The sequence below is a fragment of the Neolamprologus brichardi genome, chromosome 19 (assembly GCF_056152115.1).
Source record: "Neolamprologus brichardi isolate AB-2024 chromosome 19, ASM5615211v1, whole genome shotgun sequence".
NCBI classification, from domain to species: domain Eukaryota; kingdom Metazoa; phylum Chordata; class Actinopteri; order Cichliformes; family Cichlidae; genus Neolamprologus; species Neolamprologus brichardi.
The window spans coordinates 14,043,915-14,065,761 of NC_142122.1; the positions used below are offsets into that span (position 1 = coordinate 14,043,915).

At 42.5% G+C, this 21,847-nt stretch overlaps 1 protein-coding gene across 6 annotated transcripts in view; it reads right to left on the reverse strand.

Moving 5' to 3' along the window:
- The window catches only part of meis2a (Meis homeobox 2a), a 78,142-nt gene extending 58,379 nt beyond the window's left edge, over positions 1-19,763 (reverse strand). For 5 of the 6 annotated variants that reach the window (XM_006798440.3, XM_006798441.3, XM_006798439.3 and 2 more), the window contains exons 1-8: positions 19,455-19,610; positions 18,305-19,153; positions 17,575-17,801; positions 15,867-16,008; positions 15,530-15,580; positions 15,080-15,130; positions 14,414-14,563; positions 6,124-6,238 (exon numbers count right to left, since the gene is read on the reverse strand). In XM_006798440.3, coding sequence (XP_006798503.1) covers positions 6,124-6,238; positions 14,414-14,563; positions 15,080-15,130; positions 15,530-15,580; positions 15,867-16,008; positions 17,575-17,801; positions 18,305-18,316 — 748 coding nt within the window. In that variant the 5' untranslated portion in view covers positions 18,317-19,153; positions 19,455-19,610. Of the gene's footprint in view, positions 1-6,123; positions 6,239-14,413; positions 14,564-15,079; positions 15,131-15,529; positions 15,581-15,866; positions 16,009-17,574; positions 17,802-18,304; positions 19,154-19,454; positions 19,611-19,684 lie in introns of those variants that run through there. The other variant, XM_006798438.3, reaches the window with a different exon arrangement.
- Between the last annotated feature and the right edge of the window lie 2,084 nt (positions 19,764-21,847).

Below are 21,847 nucleotides of genomic sequence, written 5' to 3' on the forward strand. Positions count from 1 at the left end.
AGAAAAAGGGAGCGTGGATGGAAGACCAAAAGGTGGTGATGGTGGTAATACTGTGGGAAGCCTATGTTACTGGAAACTGGCTGTATTGACAGTTTTTATTCTTTTACATTATCTTTTTTCCAGTCTTTTAAGCTATAGCACAGGGTCAGAAGAAAGACAGAGAAACCCAAAAAAAAAGAACGAAGAGAGAGCGGAAGGGAGGAAGGAAAGTGGGAGCTGAGGGAGCTGATCATTCTCTTTAATCACATTTTGGATGAGGGCCAGGTAGTCTGCGGAACTGAGAGCGAGACAGAGAAGGGTGAGTGAGGAGAGGAGTACGAGGGAGTCAGTAAGTGAGGGAGGGGGTGGGAGAAAGAGAAGAGGAGAGAGATGGAGGAACAAATGGAAAGAAAGGGGGAGAGAGAGGATGGGAAAGGGACTTATGGAGAGAGGGGATGAGCCTGAGAGCAGAGACCCTTGAAACAGCTTGAAGTGCAGCAGTGCTTAGGCAAGTGTGCACATATGCCCACACATTCTATGTCTATGTGTGTTTGTGTGTGCAAGAGAGAGTGACAGCCATTCCCGTAAATGCCCGCGAATGCTGAATCCAGCAAGAATCTGGTGTTAGAGCCGAGGCTAGGAGAGATCCATTTTAAAACTATGTGCATTAACTATACTTTTCCCCATAGATTAAGCACTCCACATGAATAATTTAGTCTCTTTTATGCTAATGGGATCATGAAAGTATCCCCTCTGTACCATGTTTTCTCCCCCCGCACAGCAACACTTCTCAGCTTTCAACAATGGCCCTGCCCCTTCCCAACAAACCATCAGACAGACATATTGCACTCTTTCCATAACAGACACCTGACTAACATGTGACTGACATGCAGTGGCATGGCTAAAGCTGAGGCACCATAGCTCATTGAGAAACATTGTAGCATTGTTTGTTTTGTCATTAAGCAAGTATACCTTTGGTTTATGTTAAGTGCGGGCTACTGACTGAGATATAGCAAGCTGTATGCGCATCATGGCTGCACATACTCATGTTTAAGTTATCTCCCTGCTGATCTGGTTTTGTAAATGGCCACGGAGCCATATTACTCTTAAACTTTCTTTGCTTTTTCTGTGGTTCTCTGTTTTCTTTTGAGAGAGGAAGTGGACATATCCTGTGTGTTTATGTGCCTTTTCAGCCCTTTTTGTTCAGCCTCTGCCATCGCACACTAAAAAACACCCATGCGCACATGCGAAAACCTTGTTGCTTCAGTATTGTGTTGTGGTGAGGTGGGGGCAACTGTGTAAAAAATTATCAGTGCTCCAACAGCTGGGAGTGAGAGCCATGAAACAGCAGGGCTTGGGCCTGCTTTATTGTTTATCTGTTGTTTATGGGCCAGTGTTCAGCTTTAATTACTACACTAAATTAAACTCTAACAGGCACTTAGAAGAAACCAGCTAACACATGCACATGCATACAACCTCCACCCCCCAACCAAATACACACACACGCAAATTATGCATTGTAAATACACAGACACACCTCAACGATCACTCCAGAGCTGGAGTATAGGCTACTAAAATGCAACAAGGTTTCCATCTTGTGTTTACCAAAGATTGCTGTGTTTTTGTTCTAATGTGATTACATGTTCTTTCTTTTTCTACCTGCACATTTGCATCTTCTTGAGCCCTGAGAAATACTGTATATATAAAAAAGCAAAGCCAAAGGTCTGGAAACTATAAGATCCAACAGGGCTTGTTCATGCTGGGACACAAGGAGCTGAGTCCCCAACAGAAATGACCTCTTTCTAGTGAGCTCAACCACAAAGACCTTGCTGATTGGGGCCCCTAGCCAGGGCCAAAGGAACTCACCACACTCCCTACGCATACACATATACACACACAAACACAATCATACCACAACACCATCAAGCGCAACGTGCTCCCTTGGAGCTGAACACTCAAGCTCTCCCTCTCTTTACTCCCTTTCTCTCCATCTCTGCCTCTCTCAGTCTCTCTGGGGAGTCGGTCTATCCGCAGAGCGTGGGGATTGTTCAATTGCTGAGAAAATGTACAAAATGCTTTCTCCTCTCTTCTGTTGAGCCTTGTCCATCTACAGTAGAAGCTTGGAACAGTACAGAAAGCCCCTTTGCTCGGCACTCAAGATGTCAACGTGGATTTGGTCTTCATGCATAGCTAATAATTACAAGTGTGGACTGGAGCTGCGGCATGCTCAAACGCACACACACACACACACATATGCACATACAGAAGGAGGGCAAACGCATTACCTACCATGCTGAATCAGTGTTGGGGATTTACTGTTCATGACTGAGTGCATTTGACTTTACTGTGTTTGGTGTGGGCAAACGTGTAGAGTATTTCATCACACTGCTCCATCACACTTTGGATGCTTACCATATAACAGACACCTGCTTGGAAACGAGTGCTATCTTAAGGCACGCACATTCATCAAGTTTACCTCCCTGCAACTGATGTCTATGATGTTTCAAGATAAGCTTGGAAAAACTCCAAAGGACTGTTAATCAAAATGATGTGAATGCAGAGCCAGTGTAGTTATTGTGTGTTACCTTCTGAACTGGCTCCCCTTGTATTTACTTATCTAGCTAGAACATAGGGAGTCACTCTCTGAGAGTCAGAGCGTTGATTTTGCCCCGAGGGCGATAACTCATATTTTCTTTTTTGGAGGGAAATTCTGAGAAAAGTATTTTTTTTTTAAGTCTGTTAAGCGGAGGGATTAGGTTAAGGATGCAGATCTGAGAATTGTACAGAAAACTTTTTTTTAATATGTGTCAGAACCTTAGCTGGCAATCTTTACTGACAGCTACGAACATGCTTCACCTTGGTTTTCTGCTTGACAATAAATTATTCCACACGAGGGATAATACATATTTGCGCACTTGTTAAATTGCTTTTTGGCGCAGGTTCAGAACAACGCTCAGCACTGAGATACAAGCCAAAGACTTTAGAAGAGGACTGTGTTCAAAGCGACCCTCTTGAGTCCTGTATGACGGTGCTTACAGCACTTTAAAAAAAGAAAGGAAAAAGAAACGGTTAGCGAGTGATACAGACGTTTATTCTCGTGTACATCCCCTAACAGGGAAAGGCAGAAAAAAGCTAGTCTTTAAAGTAAAAGTGGACTTGGTCACTGTCAGAGATCCTTTGATATTTCTGGGACAAATGGACTGGTGTCATATTTCATGCAAGGATGTTTCTAGATTAAAATTTGATTTCAGCGTTTCTCAAGCACCTTTTCCTTTTAAGAGGAAAGACGGCAGAAAAAAAAAATGTTGATGTTTTTCTTGGCAGCTGAAACCTAAAAGCGGCGTGGATCTCACGCGCTCTTTTACTGTGCTCCTCTCTCACTTTCTCCCATCTATTCTGTCTTCCTCAACCGATCCACATTGTCACCCCTTTTAAGAGGGGCCAAGCTGTTAAAGACCCCATTACTGAAGTGAAGCCCACATTTCACATTTTCTCTGTGGACTTGAGAGTGCGGACTACAAATTTTATGTTGAAATGTATCGAAGTAGGAGGCGAGATCATGCATGGAGCGGAGTGAAGGAGAAGAGAGGCGAGGAGGGAAAGGTGGAGAGGTTGGAGAGGGAAGGCTCTGTCAGAATGGAAGGGCCAGAGTCGGGAGTCAGCGAGCGCTTCAAGCGTTAACGTAATTGCAAGAATGTGAAAAATGAGGCGGCGGGGCTCCCGAGCGAAGCGAAAGGTCAGAGCATGCCTCACACAAAACAACTGGCTAGAGGACGGCCTCATTAGACCATTAAATCAGCTGCCCTTGGTCTTTTTCCCTTTTACTCTCTTAGTCATTTTTCCTCCCTGATCCTACTTTTTCACCTTCTCTGCTCTTTAACCTTTGTACTTCTGTGGTTCTTCAGCTTTGTTCAAATCTCCACTTCTCTTCTAAGCTGCTTAGTTTGTGTTTTTTCTAGCAGCTAAATTTTTTTTGAGCTGGTGGATCTTGCATTTAACACTGAGTGCAGGTCAGGCTGTGGACCTGATCTAGTCTAGGTCTATCTTGGCCCAGAACGCGGTGCTATACCGTAACTGTCTTTGGCCCGTATTGATTGGCTGTTACTGGATACGGTGGGGAAAGGAGTCGATAAGTGCTCTGTGGATTACAGGTCACTTGTACTTATGTGTGTAAGATAATCAATAGGCAGTGCATTTCTTTCTCTCATCCCCTTCCTCTTTCGGTTGCTCTTCATCTCCCGTGCTTCTTTTGCAATTACAAAGAGGAGTGCAAAAAGTCTACGTGTGCTCTGTCCTCTGATCTGTCATGCTGCGTTTTTAACTAATACTATGACTTCAAAGCAGAAAATCCATTTAAATCACAGCAATTTCTTGGATTTTTCTTTTCTAAAGTTTTAAGTATAGTTCAACTCATACATCACTTGGCCAGTAAAATCGGCCTACATTGGTCGATGCCGAATATATCAGTACTGTCTGATATATACGTATATTTTTTTGCATAACATAATACAGAAAATGTCATCACATAGTTTGTTGACAGAGCAGCTCTGTCTGCATTGCTAATGCTCTCAGCACTGTCTGCGGAGCACATGTAGCAGATTAGCATTAGAGCTGAGCAGACGGTTTTGCAGAGTAAGTTTCCACCTAGTTTGCGGTTAAATAAATAAACAACAATGTCATCATTTTCAATATAACCCTAGCATACTGTACGTATACCTACGTGTATACGTACAGTATGCTAGATCCAGTATCAATCGGGTCCTAGTTTTAAGACATTTGTTGCATTTAACAAAAATGTCCTGTTTATGCTGTCTGGGAGCATGCAGGGAACTCTGTAGTTTCTTTAACCAACAGATAGTTCTGCATCTGTCACAGGAAGAGGAAAAAAATGCCTAAGTAGATTTATTAAGGGTCGCATTATGATCAAGAATTCTTTCCTTGAACAATGTTACTGAGATATATCCTATTACTTTACCAGTCTTAGTTATCTTTCCAACCAGGCTGTGATTGAACTAGTTCTGACACGACTGACCACAGATGTCTGCTGTGGTCAGTAATGTTTCAGGGGCTTCCGTCTAAGGAGCAGGAGATGATTTAAATAGTCCCACCACAAAGTACACATCATCAATACGTTTGACTGCGTATTGGCAAAATGATAGCACAGAACAGGCAGACCGAGCAGCTTTGCTCTGTGAGCGAGCTGGTATCGGTGTGTATCTGAGTCTGCTTCTGTGTTTAGACAGCGTGATGAAATTTCATGAAAAACTCTGGACACTGCCAGAGGGCACCCATGGATACAGAAAGAGACCCACAAAAGCACACATCTCTGGTGCATTCAAAACAAGATGAAGACAAGAGAAGTGGGGTCAGGAACTCTTCATCTGCTCTCTCGGTTCAGGCAGCAGATTTCACTTTTAATCTACTTTAATTTTACACGAATTTAACGCTCGCTTTCATATAGAAACTTACCTAACAGCACGTACGTTTGACAATTTTCATGTCAAAACTGATACCGACCGTGACAAAAATACGAGGCAGGTCGCTGTGACTCAAACACACTATCTGTATTAAATTCAAATGCATTTGTTTTGAAATGCATTATAAGTGTTTGGCAGGTCGTGTAGTAGATAACACAAGGCTCAGTGAGACATAATTAGGGGCTGTTGTGCAGGCAAAGTTAATATGGTTTAAATTCAAGAAAGAACTGGCAGAAATATACTATTAATCACCAGCTTTTTTTCAGCTCTCTAAATAGCAACACTTTGGAAAGCCTTTTACTAGGTTGGTATGGTATTCCAGTGGCTCTTGCTGGTATTTCAGTGCGAGTACAACAGTGGATAAGCATGTTCATTTTTAGGTGTGACTGTGTTTACATGGATGCCAGTCAAAAAATTGGATAATCCAAAGTGCAAAAGGAAAAGGACTGGGACATGTGTAAAGAGAGATGTGCCACCTATTCACTATAGAGCTCACATTAGACAGGGTTAAAGTGAAGAGTTGGCAAATCCATGCGTGATGATTAATATGTCCTGCATAAATCTATGTATGTTTATGTGCTAGGGCTTGAGCGCAAAACTAGACCAATGTGTGCGCATGTGTTACGCATGTGCATGCATGTGCATGCCCATTTCTGTACTGACTCACCTTGCTCACTGCTGTTGTCACCGCTTTGTGAAGCATGTCCCCCGCTGGAGGGCCCCGGTGTGCCGGCTGAGTGTGTGGAGGTGGCGTCATCGTGGTCTCTCCAGGAAGCTGGGTTCTGAGGTTTGAAAAAGGAGAAAGCGAGCGTGGGATCCATCCATCCATCCGTCCATCCAACCACATTCCCCATCCAAACCACAAACCAGGAGCAGAGAGAGAGCAGGGAGGGGGAGAAGTTGGAGGAGAAGAAGATAGAGAGGAAAGGAACACAGAGAGAGAGAGAGTTCATATGAGAATGCTGGAAATGTGAAAGTGACATCTGTAAGAGTCTAAATGCATTGTGAAGGTCCTTGGCCTGTTTGTTTCCGCAGCTTTTTTCTCCTTTTTTTTCAGCTAGCAGATAATCAAAGTAGCTACAATGATTGAATAGAAACAAACAAATGCACCAACGCAACTGGCTATAAGTCAAAACGCTGTAATCAAAGTGTTTCATTAATGTATGAGGGCAAAACAAAGCACCGTTAATGTGGCATTTGATTTTGAACATTGCAAGTAGAGCGCTTGTGAGTAATAGTCTAAACACATATGGAGGAGCCCAGTGAAGTTCATTTGTACCATAACCAATTGAGACTTCCGTGTCAAGTGAGAAATATAGAGGTAAAAAGTCCAAACACACCACAGCCGCCATTAATCATTACCACTGTCAGAAATGAAAATAAGATATGACAGTGATTCTCCTGCTAATCTGCCAAAAATGTGTACACGCCCACACTGACATACACACACGCCCACAGAGGCTTGCTGAAATGCACTTATGCACACATGCTAATGACATAATAGAGCAAGAAGTATAAACACAGATGCACGCACACTCACTTTCATATATACAAAGGCATCGTGAAAAGAAGTGTTAAAATCCCTGCTGGCTAACTTCAAAGAAATAACCATAAACAAATTCATAGCTTTTAAGTTGACTTTATTCTCTCCTGCCCTACGTCCAGCTCAATTTCTCAGCTCCTCTTCTCTTTCCTGGTCATTCCCACTCCCCTGTCAGTACACACAGGGAAACAGGATTTTCTACTGTACAGGAAAGGCTTTATCAGAGCCACATGAAGGCAGACTAGAGCTGGAATTTCCTCTGCCATTCAGGCAATAGAGGGACAGACTGATCACGTCATATACTACATCTGTGCCCACAAACACAGACTCAATCAGCTACGCACTCCAAACAGCCTCTCGCACAGAGTTGATACGACATCCTAGCTCACGCAGCCCTCGCTAGTCTTTCCCAGTTTAACATGTCACCTGAGTATCATGACAAAATGTTGGCAAACTTGAGCCTAACGTTGTCTGGGGCCCGAGAGAAGCAGCCCCTTGAGCAGAGCCCAAGCCAAACAAACACAGGCCTGCACCAAGGCTTCCCACAAACCTCAACCCACTTCTCAGTTCCCGCTACGTGTTTTTTTCTCCCTCAAACACACATAAACACATATACATACATATGAAAGTAGAGGGAAAATGTACATGCCACAGTATATTCCTAGAAACAGACCGTTTTTACCATTTTGTCCAACTTGAGCAGAGTTCCTGATGAACTTTTCCCTCAGTCCCCACAAGAGAGGAGCCTGCCTGCTTGCCTTTGTGCCCCAGTCAGAGTAAGCTGTACTCGAAGAGGACAGACAGGATAGAGCCTGGAGACTAATCGAGGTTCGCAGGGAAACAGAGACTAAAGACACGCCGCTGCCGAGGTCCCCAGGGCACACAGTCCTGATGTGCTGCTGCTTGTTCTGCTGCGGAGGCGAGGCTGCTGCTATGCCTGTAAGCGAGGCCCTTTTATCTGCTAAGTTTTTTGGGGAAGGCGGGCTGTTTTCTCAAACAGCTTGGAGCTGAAAACAGCAGACAGAAACACACAAGACCCTTCAGACCCCGCGCTCCACTCAAGGCCCTCTCAGCGTCAGCTGTTCACCGGATGGCAATCAGATAAAGAGCTCAGAGAATTACTCAGAAGAGGGGTAAGAAGACAACGTGAACAATAGCCCGTGCGTGGGTTTTAGCCCTCCAGAGTGAGTGAAGGGGAAAGTGTCCCCGTACTGAGAGCGATGGATGATTACGATGTGTTCACTCTCTGGGCCACTGATCAACACATGGAACACTTCATGGGAACGAGGTCTGTTGTTATAGTAATTCTCTGTTATTCTCAACACAGCGCAGGCTAAGTAAAATCCCTAATGTGGGAAAAGCCCATCAACCCCCTGAAAGCAGTCTAATTTTGTCTTTGTCGTGTTCAACACAGAGGGAAGGAAGAAAGGAGAGGTAAAAATCCCAGACTCCCAGAGTGAATAGTGTGTTTAAGCAGAGCTGGGCTCTGGGCTCTCAGAACGGGCTGTTGTTGTTCCAAGAGAAGAAAATGACTGGGTTCTACTTCCTCACAATGAGACACCCACTGCCGGCGAGACACAAGACAGACCTGAAAAACTGTGCTCACTGCTCTCACACATGCCTGCTCTCTCATTCTATCTCTCCCTTTAACACTTGCCAGCTACGGCCACAGCCAGCTATGGTTTTAATGCAACAGTGGAATCGATAGGACTTAATTTAGCTATCATTGCAGAGTAATGTGTCATTTTTAATGGCGCTGGCACTAAATTAAATTCAAAGACACCTCATCTAATGGTGTAAAAGGGAATGATATTTTGCTGTGATTTGCTACCCTGTGGATTTAATGGGCCTTTATGTGGGGATGTAGATAAAGCTTTGTTAGTTTGGCTCTTACAGTGGAAAAAGAAGACTGCAGCACTTTATATGACCTAATAATAATAATAGAGTGCACACAAGACCAATGCATATGCAGTGGAGCGCACACTTCTCTTTTAGTACCTGTAAGTCACCGCTCATTCATAAGCGTGTGTGCAAAACAAGACAACGAATATCAAAACAACAGTGTTAACTTTCCACACTCAACAAGGCGACAAAAGCAACAGCCTTTCCTCCCTATGAATAATTTAGTGGGTCTCTCTAAGCTATGGCGGGTGCATCATCAGACACTGCGCCGTGCAACACAAACACACACAACCATTTTGCCACAACCCCTGTGGGTCTGATAAAGTTCAAACAAGTTGCAGGAAAAAAAATCATGTCACACAAACAGTCTTCAACCTACACAAGAAGTGCTCGAATAAAACAGGGGAAGATGCAAAAGAGACAAAAAGGGCCTCCAGCCCATGTGACTATTCCCTAAAGCTGGGCATAATTAGGAGTCAAACACGGTTCACTCCATGCTCCTCGCTAATTGTGTTAAAGAGCAGTGTTACCAGGAGGTGGAGGAGAATGCCAGCAAGCAAACACACATACATGTGCAGGAGGAAACGCGCACACAACTGTACACAACAGGACTAGATAGAGAATAAGATACAAAAGAAGAGGGGTCTCTAGAGGCAGCCTTTTCTATTTGCTGGGGTTAGCAACTGGCGGCTGCTAATACAAGTTGTAATTAATATAAAAGCTGGAGACAATATGGGAAGGAAGGCTCGTAGTGCAGCCAGGCCGCAGGAGAGTGGGAGAATGCAGCCGTCTCCTCTGCCACTGTCCCCTGTTTCTCATTTACAAACACCTGCCTGGCACAATTTCACTTCCCTCACTGCACTCTGCCTACATCCCTAGGAATTTCAAATAAAATTGATTTAGCAGCATCATTGAATTTCCCTCAAAAATTCCCCAGAAACCTGGAGGGAAAGGGGGAAATCTGGTGCAGTAGCAGCAATGTAACACAGGCTGAGAACGACTAACCTTGTGAGTCCGTGCGTGTGTGTGCGTGTGTGTGCGTGTGTGTGCGTGTGTGTGCGTGCATGTGTGTGCGTGCGTGTGCGCCTATGTTGAGCTATCAGTGCGCGGAGCAGCTACAGAGATCCTGTGCTGAACATGTAAGGAATCGCTGACGCACCAGAAACACACGGAGCCGTAAATCACGAGGCGATGTGACATTTCAAGACACATCTTGCCACATGGCATAAACAAAGAAAGAGAAAAACTTCTCACACGTTTCTGTTGCGTTGAGCTCGTAATTATATACAGCCACTTCAGAAAAGTGTAGGTGCACTTCCATTGAACGGCTAAGCATTTACAACCCCCTCAATTACCCACAATATAAAAAGTCCTTAATTTAGCAGCTAATAATTCACCACAGCATGTTTTAACAGACAAGGAGGATTGTCTGATTGTATTTATGCCTGAAAACTTTCTCTGAGGCAAAAGCTGTTTTACTCGCTGTACTACATTATGTGTGCAAAGAAAGAAGAGATTAAGTTTTTAAAAAAAAAGTGATTCATGGGTTTGGCACAGCTTAATATAATATATCCCAAAAAAATCAAATGGCAAAAAAAAATGTTATAAACACTTGTGCTTTCATTCATTCCTTTAAAATAACAATGTACAAGTTAATGTGAATCTCCTGATCACTGCAGTCATTTACACCATGCTTTCAGCCAAATATAGGGGAGTGCCGAAGATGCAACAAGTTAGCATAGCCTCTCTTCAGCCACCATACCGATGATTAGATATGCCTGCCAACAAGGCCCTGCCACTGAACACAATTCAAATAGGAAATGTAAGGCCAGACATCCCACCATCACAAAACAATTGCGTGGCACAGACAGAGCGTCCCAAGTCAACAATGCACTGTTTTCATGATATCCAAACGTAGTCGGCCCTCGAGGAGGACAAAACTAGTAGAATTAGAACACCTCCAAAACTGAGAAATTGCAAGGTTCAGCAGGCAAGCTTGGCCTGAGGGCTCGCTGTCCACAGGCAGAGGGCTGCGTATGCGCTGCACTATGCATAGTGACGTACAGAAATAGGACAGGATCTTCCTGGGCACGCATCTCCACAAATACACACACACACACACTTATGCACAGGCTCAAGATGAGCTATTGCATTACTTGATTAAACCTGTGACATCAGTGCATTTGACCACTGGTCTACAGCGCCCAGAGCCTTTATCAGAGATCGAGACCTAAGCAGAAAAGGCTTTTCCTCCTGTTTTCTACAGCCAAGCAAATTGCAAAATAAGCTATACCATAACTTTGAGCACTTTCACTCCTTGAGGAAAGATTTCCAAAACAAAGCAGTGGGATCTTTGAATGCAACAGAGTTTCTGTCTGGCAAATCTTAAACTATGCAGAAATTCTACTGCAATCGCAACATTATAATGCATATGCATAAAAGAAATGAGAACCCTTCTGCTAATAGCTTGACTAAGGAAGCGGCACAATAGCACAAGAAGACACAAAGGCTAATTCATTAGAACAGATAATACTCAGACACTGTTAATTCTATTTGTCTCCCTAATTGGATGTAGCATAGAAGAGACAGAAATTTTATTCATTAATTAAAAGACGAGAGCAAACCAGTGACAAGTGCACACACATACATACACACACCAACCATTTGCAAAACTACACCACTGTGTGTGCGGTTTTTTTTCCCTATCACCCTTCATGTGTAATACAAATTCTATTTTTCCTTTAATTTAAATATGATTGAGTCAATCTGAGGAGGGGCAATGAGTTAGGAAACACTGGGTGGGCTACATGCTTGAGATAGTCACCGCAAGCGAATGAGGGAAATCAACAGTGTCAGTGAGGCCTTATCCTGATCTATGCTGTAAGCCAATCATCTCTAAGACCACGCTGCATTCAAATGTAAATACAACTACACTTTAAAGCTCCGCAGTAAGGTATGAGGAAGGGACGGGAACGAAAAAGAAAGCGATAGAAAGGAAGGAGTAACACAAACATGCACACATAAAAACAAGCTCAACAGGCTGCCTCCTCACTGAAGAGCCTGATCTTCTCCAGAAAAACCGACTTTCACCAAATGAGATGTAGCCCAAGGCTATATATTAAAAATGCATATCAAAGCAAAGAAAAATGGACGTGTGAGATTCTAACTAAATAAATTAGCATATCTAACTATCAAGCCGCCTTCCTCTCCTCAATGAGATGCGAGGACAGAAGTGAATAATAAAATAGAGCCAAATAATAGAAGTGAATAGATAGAATAAATAAATCAGGACAAGAGTGACAGAAATTGTTTCCCATCCATCGGCACAGTTTGGCAGCCAAATGCCTTTTTTGGGGGAGGGTGGGGGGTGTATTGTGTCCAAATACTGAAAACACATTTTCGGCATGCAAAGCTGGACACTTTTCAAATAGATGTGGCAATGACTGCTAGAGCAGTTAACTATTTATTACAAGGTTTTTAGATCATGGCTGCACTATACTGTAGTTTCGCTTTCTTTCCCTTTCTGCAAATATTATTCCCACTTAAGCATCATGAGGTGCACACATGTTCTCACACACTGCCCTGCCCCTCTATTTATTAAAAACAATAAGCTGGAGTATGTATGCTTCCATAAATTGTAGGCATTATTTAAAAAAAAAAAAATCCCTACTCTGCCCAGACACAGCTCTGAAAGCAAATAAGGAGAGAGAGGAAAAGGGAAAAAAAAGACTTTCTCCTGCTTTAGTAAAATCCAGCCCAGCAGTTAGGTATAATAAAAAGTTCATTGGTGCCACAAAAGTGAAATAAATCCCTCAAACTTAAATAGCTAATGAGGTGGTCATTTCAAACAAACCCGAGATAAATGGCTTGTCATGCAACCTTCTTTGTTTATTGCTGCTCCTGATTTGCTTTATTGGCATATTTAATTTTCTAATTATCAAAATATTTCTTACAAGTGGACTGATGACAAAGCTGGTGTCTGAGCACTGGAGGCACCATTGGAAATTGGCTTGAGTGCCAACCATCTGCCATGAAACTAAACAGGCTAGTTTATCTAATCTCTGCACTATAAACAACAGCATGCCTCATTTCTACACTTGTGTTGGAGGGCCACAATGTTACCGTTTTGACCGTTTCTCAAACCAGCATCGGCATCTTCGGGCTAAACACGCTTCGCTTCACCTTGTGTGACGCGCTGCGTGGCCCTGCACAGGCGACGGGCTTTCAAAGGGAATCCACTAGGCCTATAGCCAGACCCAACAGATGCAGCGCAGAGACTTTGCATAACACTTAAATCTGCTTTAATTCCTAATAGGCTTGGCCTTGTGCTGCGCAGATATTAACTAGTCACTTTGTTACACTAGCCGATTTCCCTCCCAGCCCGCCACCCCCACTAAAACATTAGCTTTATCGCAGACATAGAAGACGCAGTAATTCACAAATATGAACTTAGTACTACACTGTCAGCTCGATCCATACTGCGGAGGGGGGAGTTAGAATCTGTGTTTATTACGCCGAAAATGTACAATTTAAAGCAGACAATCGATCTTCAAATTTAAAGCTACTGTACTTCATGTGCATATAATTGAATTTAGCATTATGGAGCCTCCAGCCATAGAGGGGGGGGGGGGGGGGGGGTCGCAGAGGAGAAAGCAACTGCAGAGCAAACCACACGGCAATCAATACGAAACAATTAAACACATTAACATCAACAGCAATGGAAGGCCTCCAGACGAACCATCATATGCCTTGTGAACTTGACATTGATGGTAAGCCTTTAGCTCTGAGATCTCTTTCAATAGGCTACCACTTTCTCCACCTCTGCAGCAAAATCCACAGCTTTACGCGCAGGCCATATTCAGCTCCCACAGCCCCCAAATATAAAGCCTTTTTCTTTTTAAATATTGGCCTAAAGCTAAAGCTTACCGTTGATACCCTGCTTTAACGTTAAACCTGCGTAACAGATAATTGCCTCGCGTTTTTTTTTTTACGTCTTTTTTTCAGCGTGCCACTCTCCACGAACGCAGGGCAGCGATTTGCACACGCGCACCCTTTATCACGCGCACGCACACACCCACTCAAGCCTCCAGCACGCAAGCAAGCACGGACGCGTTATGCACACATGACTGCCCCTAATCAAAAGACTAAAACAATAACTCACTCTATTGTATCACATGTAGCTTTTGACCTTAGAACATCGATCGGCAGATTTTCCTTGCAGAACAGAGCATGCTCTATTTACTGATGGCACAGCAGGGTCACACACACTGAGCAGAAGCTAAGTAGCCCCCAAAGTTGGCTCTATTAGATAAATCAAACAATGTGATTATTATAAAATTATTGTTTTAAATATATATATATTTGAATATGGTCGATTGCTACTCAAATGCATTGTTTGCTGAAAACTAAGGGCTCATGTGTCCCTGGTCTTTATCAGCAGCAGATGCGCATGCAGACAGACAAAAACAGCACATAACAAATTACGAATACAAAAAAAGCTCGTGTTACTCACGTGATCTGCAAGATTGGTCGATGATCCCGAAAGTTCTTCGTGATCTGATTTTGAGCTGCCATCCCGTTCGTCAATAACTAGATCTATTGGCATTTTTCCTTTCAAACAACTGATGTACCGGTGGCAAAAATTGTCGCAGAGCTCGTGCACCTAGAAAGGGGAACAAAACACCTTTTCTCAGGATGGGGAAACGCTTCAGCCAGGTCCAAGAATAACTTCAATTAAGAGGCATTATCGGCGGCGAGGAAACAATAGTGAAATTGTTGCAGAGCTTATTATTCTCCTGAGGCCGGAGCAACAAGTTGAACGACGAAAAAAATAATAATAAACAGCACGCCGTAAGCTGGCAAAATAATGAGTAGCTGAAACCAAATCTGCAGATCAATAACAATCAGCAATGTGGGCAAAGAGGTTCTAACATATTTTATCAATATCCACTTCATCTGCATCGATAGTTGGCTAAATAAAGCAGCATATTTTATGAAAATGAGCATCCTCAGAACGTCTCTCGGTGCATTTATTTTCTTGTTCTTTTTCATATCCGTGATATATGTACAGCAGTGATTACCTCTGGAGCACATATAGTGATATCGCTTACACTGCAGTCATATTGTGCGTGTGGCAGGTGAAGTTTAGAGAGCGTAAAGATATATAATTTTTTTTTACCTTTTCTAATTCCAAGAGGTGAAACCGTAATACTTGTATGGCTTGTATCATCTGAGGGAAAAAAGAGGAAAAATAACAATTAAAATTACAAAACTGACAAGATTAATGTATATGTAGATTTTTCTTATCGGGAGTGAGAACGGGCTGTTGTGTCATAAAATAAAACCTTCCAGTTATGAGTGCAGGACAGTCAGCGAGAGCATGCGTATATTATATATTTTTTAACTTCTTACACTTCTAATATGTGATTACACAGTGGTCAGCTGGGTAAGTTAGATGGGAAGATTGAACAATGACAGCGGCAAATGTGGTCACACAGCCTCAACTCTAAACTGATCTGACATCAGTGCGGAAGTCTAAATCATATGTTCACATATTTACTTCGAGCTGTGGACATTTCAGTATACCGACGGAGGGAACTGGAACTGGAAGACAAAGAAGTGCGCTTACCAAATTGTCCAACTCTGGATTTGATGAAAATAAAGGTTTTTCTGCTCGGACCTAAAACAATACACCAAATGTCAAAGTTAGTTTAGCATGAAATGTGTGGAATGTGGCCCACAGCTACAACTTTAAATAAAAAAAACAACAACAAAAAACAACAACAAAAAGCCAAAAAAAAGAAGCAAAAACTTGTGTGTTTTAAGTGAAAATTCTGTAATTAACAACAGTCAAAATCATTAAAAAAGGAACTTTTTATTGTAAAAAGAAAATAAAGCAAGCGGAAAACTGTTTGCCGTGACGCAGACACACCATTCAAAAATATTTTTTAAACTGCAAAATTGACCTGTTTGGCAAAGACTGCAATGTCCTCATTGAAGGAGTCTGAAGAGCAGACATCGCCGCCTGCTACGCCGGGCTCCCTCGGAGTACACGTCGCCAACTCGCACTTCTCAAAAACCAGTGCGAGGAGTGGAAATAAAGGGTGACTGCAAGAGGGGAAACACGGCCTGAGTACAAACAGCACACCGGCTCTACAATGCCCACTGTAAAAAATGTCCAGTCTACCTGCGTATTAGTCGGCTCCCTGCTCTTCAAATTCTTACTGCAACTAATAATAACAATACTCATAATTAAAAAAATATTTTATCTAGATTTTTTTTTTTAACTTGTATCCCGCTGTCTAGTTGTTTCTTTGTTTTTTTTTTATTACTCTACTATCAAAACATGTCTTAAAATATGTTAAAAATGGACGGCGACAATTAAAACAGTGTGTCTGATTTTAGAAAAGTCTTCTTAGTAGTTTTCTAGTAACACATGCATGTGGACAACCCCGTTTGGTACATTTTCTTTTAGCAATTGAGGTCTCATATGTTATTAATCGACTCGAGACAGACATTTCTTGCAGTGCGAAAGACAAAAGACTGAGAAGTGAACAAAACTTCAAACAAAACACAAAGCTGACTGTCGACAGATTTCAGTGGAATTTTAAGAAATTATACGGTCGCCAGGGATAAAAACAAAAACACAGAGTTACACTTAAGACGTCGTCACCGAAGACTCTAATATTATTATTACTGCTGTTTTAACACAGGCCTACATCTTCATCGTTTCACAGAGGTGAAATGTGTAAACTCTATCTTCCAGTAGTCATCCAACATCTTGAGGCAATCGCCCAAATCATTTTAAAATCCAGATTATAATTTCAGCAAACTCCTTATTTCTATCACCAGCGATAACTGGATAAATCTGACAATGGCTTTTTAATTAATTGTGATAAGTATATATTTAGGTATTAAAGAGAATAGAGTCAATTTCCCATATGAAAACGCAAGAAAAATAGAAATGATGAGCTAGATTTACTCTACACCACATCCCAGATTATATCGGGATTATAGCACTTACTGTGTACGTATTAGTGAGCATTATCTGTAATCATTTTTTTTAAGTAGCCTGCCAGTTCTTACATTATTGTAGATTAATGTGATAAAATTATAAAGACATTTAATGTGTTGTAACGCGCTGGCTGTGTATGTGTGTGTATGTATGCGTGTGTGTCACTGCAAACTATTTTTCAAACCCTTTACAATATATTTGCATGCAGGAACAAGAACGTTTTAATAAGTATAGCCTGTGTTTACGATGGAGGAATATTAGTGTGCAGCGATATTACAAGGCACACTTTGCACTATGGTACAATTGCAATGATGTTAAAAATATTTTTTATCATAATTCTTTGCAGTCTCTGTATTTGGAGGTTGGACTATGAACAGCGAGCTTCCATGTTATTCTACAGCTTGTATTTCAAGCTTAAGGCTCATACTCTTACTTACTGCAGGCTGCTCGATGCCTTGTACAATGAGTGTAAAATTACACATCAACAAAACTCCCCTAACCAACAATAGAGGTCCAAAATTGCGGTCAAACCTGCACAAAACACTATTTAAATTTGGTAGTGGGAGAGAAACTCCAACAAAGCAAACTTAAAGAAAAGCTGCAAAGTTGAGGGGGGAAAAGGTGCGTGAGCGCGTATTAGATCCGTGTGTAAACCTTACCCATAAATTTGATCTTTATCCCTCTTTAAAGCGTCGTTGACAGCGGAGCCCATGCTGGTGGGCATAACGTTCGGATGAGGAGCGTGGGCTCCGTAGTGCTGGCTGGCGTGCAGCGGCGGTCCGTGGTTCAGGTGGTGGACCTGGGGAAGCGGCCGGGGAGCATGCGGGTCCCCGTACATCGACGCCGGGACTCCGTCCATCCCACCATAATGGGCCAGCTCATCGTACTAGGGATTAAAATTAGAACAAAAGTCAGCCGACTTTCCGGTTAAGCTACTTTTTCTTTTCTTAACAATTGTATAAAGTAAAGCATGCCGTGTCATTCTGAACAAACTCAAAGAAGAAAGTTAAAAAAAAAAAAAAGCGTTCGCAGTGGAAAATTACGCTGCAGCCAGGGCAGAAAAGTGTGATATATTATATCTGCTACTCGGTGTGTCATTACCAAAAACATAATAAGTTAGGAGCTCCGCGGAACAGAGTTTGGTGGGCGAATAGATCGAATTAGTTTGGAGTCCTCTGTGAAACTGCTCCACGGCTGTCGTGGAGGCTGTCGGTAAAAGTAGAGGCTGTCACTTTGCTCAAAGAGTGAGAGCGCTGCAAAAATGTCAAATATAACTGCTTTGATGGGAATACTTTGTAAATTTGCCACCACCCGACAAGAGGTTAGCGATACGAGGGCCTCCCTACAGTGGATTTGAACAGGTAAGTGTAGCAGATTTAAAAAACCTACCCTTTGCGCCATCAGGCTGCGCTCCAATAAACTCCTGAATCTGTCGTATATTTAATATCCCAGTCCCGGTTAGAAAGTGATTTAGTGGCAAGATTCCTTTTTCAACCAACTTTGCGAACTCTCCTATTCGCCAGTGTGGTTCAGTTGAAAGCGTAGCATCAGGGAGTTTTGCAATTTTTCTTGTTTACCCTCTTTCCTGGAAAAAAAAAATAAAAAATGCGCCAAAGTGAAGGTTACAATCGGCCCATCAACAACCTGCATGTAACTAAACTGTCGTGTCTCATGGCTTTTTGCCACTCCAGCTGTCAATCAAAGCCAGAGGTTGTCAAGGTAATGAATGAATGACGGTTGGTGATGATGTTCAAGAGAAGGACGAATCTTTTTAGTCCGTTTTCATCCCGCAAGTCCGCGTCTCCTTTAATGCCTCCAGATCGCTATCTTGTTTTATTATCACTGTAAAAAAAAGAAGAAAAAAAGAAAAAAGCAGTCGAAATTAAGAGATTGCGATTCAGATCTCTCCTTTCTTTCCCCCGTAGGTATTTCGTCTATCTGGCGAGACTGAGATGAGTGAGTGTCAGCGAGTGTTGGCAGGTTGGCTGCTAGCTTGCTTATAGAAACAGAGTCAGTTCGCAGCGCTGAGCGGTGGGCGAATGAAATGACGGATCCCGGAAGTAGTGGTGGCCATAGCCAGTCCTACAGCAGCTCCAGAAAAGAGAGAGGAGAGACCAAATCTTGTGATATGCAGAGTATATGCGAGGCACAGGGACGACTTCAACTCCACACTGGGGGTAAAAAGCCAACGCAGAACAGCTCCAACTCCCACCCAATTCTTCTTCGCCGATAAGCGTCCTAAAGAAACATCAGAAAAAGGTTGAATGAGAGAGGTTTACCAGAGCGGGCACTTTTAAACACTTCGGCTACAAATGCTCCGAGCTGAACTAAACATAACACCGACTGAATGTATCTGCATGAATTATGAAAGTAATAATAACAACAATAAAATGCTACATTTAGAGCAGAATTGCGCAATACGAGTCCAAACTTTTACGCACGGCAAAATAAATATTTTACGTCTTTATTTTCATTGATAGAAAGCTATTACAACGAGATCTTATGAATGCTGACTTTAATATATGAGCATGACGCTTACTTGTTTTCTGTTTTGTGGTTATAAGCCGGTGTGCATACTCAGTATCTCAGTAATACCTCCTAATCTCACTGCTAATTATTGCTCTGGTCTTTTTAGCAATTAAACGGCGCGCAGCACCCCTCTAAGCCCAGAATGAACTTTTCCAAGCGGAAAAAAAGCTTTTGTGGAGAAAGTAATTTTGTGTGTTTCTTTCGTCCAATCCCGTCTCTTGATAGAAACTCGTTCCTTACCTCAGAGTAGTCAATTATCAAAGCTCCCCGAGATCATCAATCATGTGAGGAGATTGAAGTTTAGAGGAGGAGCAACGCTCCGGCCATCGATTGCAGTGAAGCCCTCTTTGGAGCCTGAGCACTTTTACGCTCAAAACAGAAGCAGGCCATCTATCCCCTTTAATATTTAGCTCCATCAGTGCTAATATGGCATCATGGCTGTATTGATAGGTTCTCACATAAAGGCTCCATTTATTGCTCCGTGACATTTTTTGATGGTGGGAATTAATTATTCACAGGTTAGGATTAAGGTGGACACACGCTCAGGGAGATAGGCTGTGGCTACTGCTGGAGGGTCAATAAACTCTCCCAACAAACAAAATACAAAGCAGAGCTGTTCAGGGTCGATTACAGAAATAGAAGGGTTTTTAAAAAAAATGAAAAAGATTTAATACATGAAAGCGTGACAACAGTTATGTTTGTTGGCATAAAGGGGGGTGGGAAGTGTAGGACTGCAGGCTTTGACAAACGGCTGTGTGGACATTTCAACGTGCAATACCCCGGGAAGGAGCAGCAGAGCAGTGCGCAGAGAGCCAAGGCATTCACCGTCTCCAAGTCTCTCTCACACTCTGTAAACACAACCAGCCCGGCAGACTCTGCTATTGAAGACTGATATTTTCATAAGCTAAATATTGTCGTTCACATTGATTTGTGCACTAACGCTTGACTTTTTTTTCATCCTCCTTCTTTGGACAACCATGGTAAGTAGCATAAACCTTATTGTATCTACTGCTTTGTTGTGAGCGCGCGTCCTTTCGGGGCGCAGCATGGGGAAAGTTGTGAGGCTGGACTATACAAATGCAGACAAAATTCTTTCTTTTTAAGCTTAGGTGACGTTTGCACTATACTGCTTAGCAAATCCGAATCTTATCGTTATTTTTTTTCCTATTTGCATACTTTTAGATTTTGCGAATTTCATGTTTTTTGTTGTTTTTTCCCCCCACATTTATTCAGGAAAATATGTGATTTGCCCCGGAGGAGAGTGATGTAAACACCCGAAGAGCGTGTGAAAATAGGAGAAGCTAATTATGCGTGTCCAATGTACGGCTCCACAGACACACATCCTTCCCTATAAAACTTGCGGCAATGACTCCCAACGACGTGAAATTTTAAGCTCTTTTCTTCTGTGATAAATTTACTCGAGTAATTAATGAAAGCTATAAACACGAGACTTCATAAGTGACAATATTTAGGTTATTAAATTTGCTTAATAACAACTTTTTTTATGTGGCATTACACAAGTCGGTGTTTAATTTTCCAATTTCATTTTAATCATCATTCACTCAATGGTTAATTAAAATTAATTTTCCTCATAAACAAGACATGTGCCAACCTAAACTCCCCAGCTTATAACCTGACGGCGTTTACAAGGAAGATACCTCCAGGAGGACACCTAACACAGACAATTAGACTTTTTAAAGTAGTTTTATGTTTCTTCACGTTAAGGCTCTTTTCAGGTGCACAACTCCCGCGCGTTTGAGGGAGAAAAGAAAATCAGTAGATGGCATTAACAGGCGGTAAAATTTCATCTGGTGGTGTCAAATTGAGGTCAGTTTAGGGTTAAAGCTCTCGGTGTCCGTGTGGGACATGGCCAGCTGCGTTTGGATTCATTAGGGGGGGGGGGGGGGGGGAGAGGATCCATTTCAAGGAAAACACTACTGGGACAGTCACCAGGCTAAAGATCCACTGCATGTCACATCCTAAGGTGCACCAGGACCGCCTGCGCGCCACCCGAGCACCAGCACTCCAAGTCCCACTCCTCTGTTTACTCTTTGCGGGACTTACAATCCCTCTCCCCCTCTCCTGCCCTGCAGGGCTCGGTTGTTCACACACACAAGCCTGTTGCTAAATATGGAGAGAAATGCATTGTTGATTTAATTCCCTCAAAAAGATCACTGATATGAAACGAGCTTCAAATCCTCTTAGTGACCTTAAACACTCCTGAAGAAACAATTGGCCCTCAACCGCAGGAACAAATAAAATCGCCCTAATCTTGTTTGTAACTTTGTTCTTTCTTTGGCCCACTTCAGTATTTGAGATTATGCAAATTAGGAAAGCTAATGTATAGAGAGGTTGAGATAAGACAGGCTCATGGACTGACTGCAGGAGGAGCGCGGAAAATAA